Genomic DNA, 8,935 nt, shown 5'->3' with positions numbered 1-8,935 from the left:
AGATGTTCAAAACTGAGTGTGTTACAGAGTGTGTCAAATCAATTTTACCCTTAATGATAACGAACGCAAGACTCTGTGACCTAATCACAAACAGGTCAGACATCAAACACACACACACTTACCGAAAGGTAGTGTAATGAACAAAACACATTTATTGTCTGTGAGCACATGAATAAGTGTACACTGTGTGTGTGTGTGTGTGTGTGTGTGTGTGTGTGTGTGTGTGTGTGTGAGAGAGAGAGAGTGAGAGCACGACAGCATATGTTTAGAAAAACCTGAGTCGGGTCTGTCCATCACTTCTTCCCGGGACTCTCTCATACAGAAGTCGCACTCTCTTACACTGCGGAAATGCTACCACACACACACACACAGACAGCAAGAGAGATATGTAGGGAGGAACTCAATGAGTGTATGATGTAGATCCAGAGGTAGCGGTGTATCCAGTGGCAACACACTGGTTGTATAAGAAATGACGTGTATAATGTACAGGTGCATCTCAAAAATTTGAATATATTCTTTATTCTAATATTCTGAGATACTGGATTTTTGAATTCTATGAACTGTGAGCTATAATCATCAAAGTTAAAACAAATGTGTATATTGTGTACCTGTGTGTATGGCGCCCCCTGCTGGTCTTTTCCTCTCAGTGTCCGATCTCTTGGACACAGCGCTGCTGCCTCCCCACTGCTGATGGGACAGGTGGGGTGGGAGGGGATGAGTTTGGTGAGGACACGGGTTCTGGGTGCACGGTGTGCAGGGAACGGTGTGCGAGTGTGTGAAAGAGAGACTGGAGATCAGAGATGATGCTTCCAGACTCCACTGCTCATCTGCTTCCTCACCACTGAAATCTCCTGCTACTGCTCATACAATTAACCATGACTAATTAACACCCAGTGCTTCAGTGAGGGAACCACTGACTGTACAAGTGTGTGTGTGTATTACCTGCGCAGCTCTTACCCCACGTCTGTTCTTGTTCTTCAACCAAATTCTGTGAGTGTGTGCTCGTCAAACACTCCGACTCCGCCCCACACCAGCCACTACCCAGAGTTCCATGCTCCTGGAGGAAGCCAGGGCTGTGTGACACTATGGAGGAGTGTATGAGGGTCCGAGGGTCTGAGTGGGGGTGTGTGTGTGAGAGAGCCTCGTCCTTATCCAGACCCCAGTGATGGATGTGTGCGACTTCGTCCTCACACTGTGGGGCTGCAGCGTGGAGCCTGTGTGCAGCTGTACACTCACTGAAGAGCTACAAACACAAACACACACACACACACACACACACAAAGCAAGACATTTTCTCTGTATTTGTTTAGGGTTGGATTTTTTTTAGCACATTAAGTAAATTGTTGTGAATGCTTACAAGTCTGTGTTAGTGTGTGTATGTGTGTATTATATAGTCTGTTTCCTTTAATCAGTCACCAAAGGTTTGATGGTTCTGGTACTTGTTTATGACCAGTACCGCGTTAATGGTACTAAGTGGGCGGGGCTAGCATCACTGCTTATTGCTGACTGGGTACAGCAGAAACACTACTGTGTGTGTATTAGTTTGTTTTAGTGTGCCTTTGCAGACTCTGTGTGTGTGTGTGTGTGTGTGTGTGTGCCTTAAAGACAGAAGGTGTGATCTCAGGAAACATCTCCTCCAGCTGAATGTGTGAAGCTTCCAGCAGCCACCGTAGCGACGGAGCTCGACTCAGCAGAAGCTGAGCTACAACACAGTTCACACACGGGAAATACAGCAAACACTGCTCCTCCTGACACACACACACACACAATTATATATACATATAGTATACTACAGATGCAATGTAGGTAAAGTATGGCAGTTTTCACACACAAACACACCTCAGTAGGCAGCACACTGAACCACTCTCGGTCCAGCCAGCTACACACATCTCTCTGAGAGTTGAGCAGTGTGTGTAGGCAGACTTGATGCACATACCGTGCTACGGTGGCTCCGTCATATGCCAGCAACACCTACACACACACACACCATTCAGGTGGAGAACATGTAAGACTACACTGTTGCTAAGTAACCGTGCAGTTGGTGTCACTGAGAAATTGTAGTTTTAAAAAAAGAAAGAAATATGATCATGTGACCCACCTTAACATCCAGACCTTCAGACTTCTGGGCAAACAGCACCAAGGCAGAGTAAACTAATGCCAGGTTACTGAACACTTCACCACACACACTGCACACAGGGGGAAAACACACATGCACACCTGTAACTATCATTGACCTGAACGTCACAACTTCTCATTTCTGGAGATAAAGAGTGTGACGTCACGCCAAACCTATTAATCAACAGGCCTTGGACACTGCTACCTCGAGAGAAGCTGAACGTTCAGGTGTAGGTGTGTGTGAGGTGTGTGTGACTCACAGAGGGCTGTAGTGCAGTAGGACCCAGCAGCGGTTAAATTGCAGTGACAGAGCCGAGAGTCTCAGAACCACACGCTCAGCTGCTCGCTCCTGCTCCAGCTCCCCCAGCTCCTACACACACACACCATATACATGTACTATGTAGGAGGAGGTGATGCGTACAGCCACAAAATCTACCAGACAACGGTGTATTCTTCTCTGTATCTCACCTGCAGCAGAATGGCCGTGTTCTCGTCAATGGTGATGATGTCATACAGGTGTGTCGGTCCCAGCCGCTGTAGAGACGGGGAGTGGCTCCTCTCCAGGAGAGTCATGTTATACCTGCAGCAGCATTTCACACACACAGAAAACCATCTATACATTTTCACATCATTTAAAAACAATACTGGGATCAAAAATCTACATCCGGTTAACCGGTTGTTAACCAGATTTGAACTGGATGTGAACCAGATGTTAACCGGATGTTTAAAGAAGGGGGGGGGGGTGACTGACGTGGACTCGAGCAGCTGCAGCAGGACACAGTGCTTCAGTAAACCCTCTGTGATGAACAGCACGAAAGGAACACGGTGCAGAGGAGAGCAGAACGGGTCTGGATCTGAACTGATCTGCTCCTGCAGGTGCTGCACTCTGAGCTGAGGCTCTGCCCACTTCCTACTTAGATACTGCAGCACCTGAAACTTCCTCAGCAGCTGTCCTAGACCGTCTATCGCACAGGTGGAGTGTGCCTTCTCCAAGTGACCTCACACACACACACACAGGGTTAACTCTTACTCAGCTCAGGCTCATACAGAACAGAAAACAGAGTGAGGAAGGAAGTGTGTGTATATTTACCTGTTGCAGTGTTGAGGTCACATCTGAGAAGCAGGTCCTTTACTGTGACCAGGATATGAAGCAGGGCCACATCATTATACTCACGTTCCCTACCTAACACACACACACACACACACACACACACACACACTCTCTCTCTCAACACACATTACTAGAACTCCTAGAGCTTTGGTATCACTACTCTGATGTACAGTGTGTCTGTGGAGTGTGTGATGTTTGTTCAGTGCCGGTGTTGGTGTGTGTCTGACCCTGCCCTGTACTGAGCAGCTTCTCCTGCTGTCTGAGACAGAACCGTGTGTGTTCAGGAGTCAGGCTGCTGAAGTCCGTGTTTCTCAAAGCGCCCGACTCGAGCCCCGCCCTACAGAGGACAGGACAGGCCAGCGCATGCAGCTCGCAGTACGCACCTCTCTCTGTGTCTGCAGGAGAGATCAGACAGTATGAATCAGACAGAGAGCGAGAGAGAGAGAGAGAGAGAGAGAGAGAGAGACAGTGTGACAATACTCGGGGTTCAGGGTTGTACCTGTGGGAGTTACAGTTTTACAGACGGATCTTTCTGGAACAGGACGACTCGACTCAGGGCTCTTCCTTTTCTCTCTGGCCTGCTGTAGCACCATCAAGTCTGACTTCAGAGAAGGCTCTGCCACTGAAACAATACCACACTGCTTAACAGATAAGATACAACCCCAATTCCAAAAAAGTTGGGACGCTGTGTGTAAAATGTAAATAAAAACAGAATGCAGTGATTTGCAAATAATAAAAAAAAAAACACGCCCTGTTTGTTTACCTGTGGTGCGTGGTGGCGTGGCGTCAGGTCTTTGCTCCAGCGGAAGTCTCAGGATGCCTCTCAGCATCATGAAGGAAGACACGGGGTCCAGGTTCTCCTGAGGTCTGTGGACAGATGACCTCGACTTTTTCCCTACAGCACTGCTCCGTGATACTGAATGTGGTGTTGTTTGGTCTCCTCGTTGAGGAGGTCTGGATGGTGTCGGGGTAACTCCTGAATTCCGGGGCACACTGAGCTGTTTAGGTGTGTTTGGTTGGGTGTGTGGGTTTGATAGAGGCTTCAGCACAATAAGGTTTTTGGCAGGATTCTCAGGAAGGAGATTACAGGGATGATTTGTAGGATTACTAGGACCAGGCTGTGTACAGCACAGACTCAGATCTCCGTCTACGGTCCTGGTCTCAGAAGAGAGCTTATTTGGACAACTCGTCCTAATGGTAGCATTCGGAGACGTTTGTTTCAACTTTGTTTCCGAATGATTACAAGCAGCCGAGTACGTATAGCGCAGACTGAAATTTGTCTCAGAGAAAGTATTGACGTTATTTGTATTACTTGGATTATTACTGCTTCTAATCAGGTCTTCTTGGTTGTCTCTGGTCAGTAGAGTGTGAGCGGATGTGTGTGATGTGGACTTCAGCAGACTCGTGTTTGTATCCGTGCGTCTCACTGAATCCTGTTTCTCAGAGAAACCGGAGTAACTTTTGCTACTACAAGCGTCTTTTACTGAATAACTCCGTGGAGCTGGCTTTGGTCGAGACTCCAGCAGACTCGAGTGTTTCACCATGTTGTCAGACACATCACTAGGGTTAGTTTGAGTGTTCCTGGTGGATGGATGGAGAACTTTCTTATCGGGGCGTTGTTTCCGAGAATCATGCTCCTGTAGAAGGAAGGTGACAGTTTTGCGCCTGTGTGCACTAGCAGGATGGGCATTGTCTGTAGCGCTGCTCTCCACAGTGGGCGTGGCTGAATGTTCTGACAACCCAAACAGAGACACGTTATCACTAAAGAGTCAGTTTTATGGGTCAGGCGACACTATCTTCACACTGACACTCACTGTTTGTCTCTGGCCTGTCCAGCAAATTAATGAACACACTAATCAGTGCTCAGCTTCACGCTAGCTTCATCCCCGATCAGATTAGCAAAGCATCCTTGTAATCAGTTATCACAGATGTTTTTGCCTGATATTTAAGCATTTTTCCGTAATCGGATATTGTTGGCTTTTTTTATATCGGATCCACAGATAAATGGCGCCATCTTGTGGGCGTGTTGAGAATTGCGCTGCACAGGACCCCTATAACAACCCTTCATGTACAAATTAGATGTGTCACGTAAATATGTCGTTTAAGCAGCTCTTGCTAAGGAATAGAGACAAACTTAATAATAAAGGTGCACTTGATTTTTTAATTTTTTGCACTCTTTCAGACGCCTCTATTTATTGGTGTATAAATAAGAGTTTTGTATGTAAGGAGAAAGTGAAATTGACAAAATTGTTAGAAATAAAACGGTTTGTTCAGTTTATCATTTTGTCAAAAACAGAACTAAAACGATAAATAAATATCAGTTTGGCATATCGGTTATCACGCAAATAATCCGTATTGGTTATTAAAAAATCACTATCGGTCGATCTCTACTCTGTACACATTTACTGAGAGGTTGTATACATGACAGGATAAGATGAAACCGTCTCCTATTTTTGGTAGGTAGGCAGTAAAACGAGTGCGAGGGAAGGAACGTCGGATTGGTCCGAGGAGTCGTTCGAGACGATCGTTTGCTCAAATAACATAATGATAATGATACTTACCCGCATTTTCAGAGTCTCTCAGTAAATCTAGAAAACACAGAGAATGATGAATATGACACTGACTTCGTTTTTGCTTGGTTTGCTTATAATAAAGTGCTCTTAGTTTTTTGTTGGGTTTTTTTTTTTACTTTTCGTTAATATATATTCTGATATTAATGCCTGGCTTTTTTGTGTTTTAACATTAAATTAAGAATTAAAAAAGTAAATAAAAATAAAGCGATCTCCTCACCGTCTATCTGAGCGAGAGAGAGCGGTGTGAGCTGCTCGGGCATGTCCACCTCTGGCCTGTGTGTGTTCACAGCGGTGTGTGTTTCTACAGTCAGTGCCTGTGTGAGGACGGGGTCAGGGGTCATCAGTGGTGGTAGTAGTGAAGTGGAGCGGGATCTGTCCATGTGGTCATGTTCCGGCTCAGCCTGCAGCGAGGAGAGCAGCTCAGTTAGGGAGTGACGCCTCACCAGAGGTGCAGGTATCTCCGGCTCTGCAACGAACGACATGCCAAATACCTGCCTTCAGTGATGGATTATATAAATGAATACTGATTCACATTAGAACTACTGAACTACGCTGCTGTAATGTGAAGTGCGGCATGTTACCTGCAAGCAGAAGCCTGGCTACACACTCAGGATGTTTCTCTTCCGCCCAGATGTCTTTCTCCAGGACCTCGCGCTCGCCGTCCGACAGCAAACGCCTGTCAATACATCACATCGTAGGGGATATATATATACATACACATACGAAGCTTTACACAACCACAAGGTTTTAAAATGTTCATGAGAACAAAGACGACGTTGGGGTGTGTTACGTTCTGTCGACAGGTGACAGCGTCTCTACTGAGAGCTGATTGGTGGACCGAAACAGCTCAGCCTCGAGCTTCCAATAAGGAGGAGGAGAAGGAGGAGGAGGAGGAGACAGAATCAGATCTAACTCCAGTTCCACATAGGACCTGAAAGGAACTGATATAAGAACAGGAGATAAGTGAAATACGGAAACGTTAGCAGTGAGATGATGAATGTATTACGTATCAGGATTTCAGAAAGCTTATATACATGGAGAGATTGGCCTTTCAGGGGCGGAGTCAGTGATGTGAGTGGCAGGAGCACTGAAAGTCTCCCAGGTTGATGAAGCTAGCGTGCCTGCAGGAACACACACTCATCAATCTTTATGACAGTGGTATAAAGTTCAGTTATACTGATTTAAACCCACCGCCCTTTTACAACATTCTTCTTTTAGATCAGTTTAGACAGTGACATGTTTATGTTTATAGTCTGTCGTTCTGCACATGATTACAGAAGTTCCTGACCATTCCTGAGCCGAGGCAGGTGCTGAAGGGGCTCACCTGCCCTCAGAGTGTCTGATACAGACCAGTGTTCTTCAACTGCCTCTGCAGTCAGGTTCAGAGCTTCTCGCACCTGGATGAGACGATGAGAGATGAGCTCTTGCTCATCGGTTTCGACGAAATCTGGCAGCATGAGATCCTGATTAATAAACAAAAACAGTTAAAGACAATAAAAACACACCTGTGTAACAATGTGAATCTCATTCACCTCTGCATCCAGAATGTTCTCTTTCCCAAACTCTTCTCTGTCCCACTGAGAAGCTAAAGGAGCTGAGAAGCTAGCCGGTACAGAGCACAGAGAGAACTCCCTGCAAATGTATTAAACACAAACACACACAGCGATAAGGAAATCCAAACTGTTCTGAACACACCTTTGGGCTATACTGCATTCTGATTGGTCTGTGAAGGGCTAAAGAATGCTCCAGGCTGATTAGGTGATAATAAATTACACCAATAGTGTTGAGGAGCGAAGAAACTGATGGTCAATATTGCTATAAAATCTAAACAGGTAAGGCAACACCTGAGTCTTAAGTACCCAATCATGACGTGTTCAGAAAGCAGTGATCCGGTTTGGTGGAGATCCAGTAGATCTGACACAGGATAAGGTTTTAACCTCTGCAGTAATTTGGTGAGAGACGGGAGATGACTGGTCAGTTTGATATCACTGATTAACACCTCCTCAGGAAGGAACAGATCTGAGAAAGAGAAACAGAGAGCGCTGCAGCATCAGATGGCATCAGACTGGAAATCCCATCTTCATATGGTGTCTTTTATCACAACTTCAACAGAAAACCCTTTTTTGTTAAGTTGTTACCGTGTAAAAGTTATCAGGCTGACCTTGCTCACTGAAGAACACCGAGCGTACATCAACCTCGGTGAAGGTCTCTGTCCACTCGTCCTGCTCGGCTGCTCTTTCTCCTCCGTTCAGGATACTGAGAGCTTCCTGCCATTCCACACACCTCGGGGACGCAGGGTTAGAGCTCGGCACCACATCCTCTCCCAACTCACCCGGGCACACAGTAAACCTGCACACACACACACACACACACACACACACAGTTACACTGATATCAATCACTCCAAGACACTCCAAGATGAAAGCAGATCATACCTTTCCACACACTGCACTGGACGAAGCCCTGCCTTCAGACAGTCCACCACAGAGCCTGTGTATTCCAGTTTATACGCGGTGCCCAAACGTCCTGCCATGACAGAATTGTATCGTAGTACACCTTAATCATGATTAAGTTCCCATGACAGTCACGATGCACAGCTTAGCTTCCCATGGTTCGACTCAGAAACTTAACTGGCAATGCTTAAAAATAGTTAAGCTCTAGTTAACATGATGTAATAAAGTATGGTGAGGTAGTTAGCTAGATAAGTGCATACACAGTCACAAATATTGCAGTGGAAAAAGTTGTGTAAAACGTAGTGACATGTGCTAGTATAGTTGTCATGTCACTGACCAACACTGAGCTGTAGTGTCTTCTCTTCACATCACATATGAAAGGTATTATACCTGTCTGGTTAGCATCATTGTTTTCTCTAGATATGTTCAACCGTGAATGAAGTAAGCAGGAGATATAGGTACGAAGGTTAGCTTCCTGGTACTCAGTTATCTGAAGTCATGTTGTGTGTATGCGTGAATTGATCTTGCTAATGCTTTGTCTTGCTAACATCCATGGTCTGTCACAGCATAACCTTTTAGCCTTGTTAATATTTACATACTAAGTAATTAAATAATTGCCGGACGTTAATTAGAACGAAGGTGTACTTTTAAGTGATTTTCTACGTGACTAACAGACACTCTAG

General features: G+C 45.6%; 2 protein-coding genes across 3 annotated transcripts; both read right to left on the bottom strand.

Annotated features, from left to right (window-relative positions):
• Positions 1 to 29: 29 nt before the first annotated feature.
• LOC128625549 (protein shortage in chiasmata 1 ortholog) lies at positions 30 to 4,866 on the bottom strand. The gene is made up of 12 exons (XM_053653954.1): positions 3,990 to 4,866; positions 3,726 to 3,848; positions 3,206 to 3,621; positions 2,867 to 3,113; positions 2,584 to 2,695; positions 2,376 to 2,485; positions 2,099 to 2,186; positions 1,840 to 1,971; positions 1,599 to 1,748; positions 958 to 1,243; positions 609 to 857; positions 30 to 351 (listed from the first exon to the last, which is right to left on the bottom strand). Exons 5-12 carry the CDS (start codon positions 2,686 to 2,688, stop codon positions 266 to 268), a joined length of 1,206 nt encoding a protein of 401 aa, XP_053509929.1. The 5' UTR covers positions 2,689 to 2,695; positions 2,867 to 3,113; positions 3,206 to 3,621; positions 3,726 to 3,848; positions 3,990 to 4,866; the 3' UTR covers positions 30 to 265.
• A 1,207-nt stretch (positions 4,867 to 6,073) lies between these two features.
• On the bottom strand, positions 6,074 to 8,427 carry LOC128625550 (uncharacterized). 2 transcript variants are annotated; one of them, XR_008388969.1, is made up of 8 exons: positions 8,235 to 8,427; positions 7,961 to 8,148; positions 7,659 to 7,818; positions 7,332 to 7,431; positions 7,124 to 7,262; positions 6,834 to 6,920; positions 6,381 to 6,740; positions 6,074 to 6,265 (listed from the first exon to the last, which is right to left on the bottom strand). XR_008388969.1 is itself a non-coding variant. In XM_053653955.1 (7 exons), exons 1-7 carry the CDS (start codon positions 8,330 to 8,332, stop codon positions 6,586 to 6,588), a joined length of 927 nt encoding a protein of 308 aa, XP_053509930.1. In that variant the 5' UTR covers positions 8,333 to 8,427; the 3' UTR covers positions 6,074 to 6,585. The 2 variants fall into 2 exon arrangements, 1 of the variants encoding a protein (XP_053509930.1); XM_053653955.1 differs by having other exon boundaries at positions 6,074 to 6,740.
• Between the last annotated feature and the right edge of the window lie 508 nt (positions 8,428 to 8,935).

This window comes from Ictalurus furcatus, chromosome 22, assembly GCF_023375685.1.
Source record: "Ictalurus furcatus strain D&B chromosome 22, Billie_1.0, whole genome shotgun sequence".
Taxonomy (NCBI): Eukaryota; Metazoa; Chordata; class Actinopteri; order Siluriformes; family Ictaluridae; genus Ictalurus; species Ictalurus furcatus.
Note: the sequence above shows the minus strand (reverse complement) of the source record. Positions and strands in the feature narration are given on the sequence as shown.

Bases quoted from the DNA above. Each gene is read 5' to 3' on its own strand.
- LOC128625549 (XM_053653954.1), bottom strand. From the start codon at position 2,688: ATGACTCTCCTGGAGAGGAGCCACTCCCCGTCTCTACAGCGGCTGGGA. The intron at 2,486-2,583 runs GTGAGATACAGA...GTGTGTGTGTAG, and splicing joins ACACGGCCATTCTGCTGCAG to GAGCTGGGGGAGCTGGAGCA. The intron at 1,972-2,098 runs GTGGGTCACATG...GTGTGTGTGTAG, and splicing joins CTGAAGGTCTGGATGTTAAG to GTGTTGCTGGCATATGACGG.
- LOC128625550 (XM_053653955.1), bottom strand. From the start codon at position 8,332: ATGGCAGGACGTTTGGGCACCGCGTATAAACTGGAATACACAGGCTCT. The intron at 7,819-7,960 runs GTCAGCCTGATA...TCTCTTTCTCAG, and splicing joins GGTGTTCTTCAGTGAGCAAG to ATCTGTTCCTTCCTGAGGAG. The intron at 6,921-7,123 runs GTGAGCCCCTTC...GTGTTCCTGCAG, and splicing joins ATCAGACACTCTGAGGGCAG to GCACGCTAGCTTCATCAACC.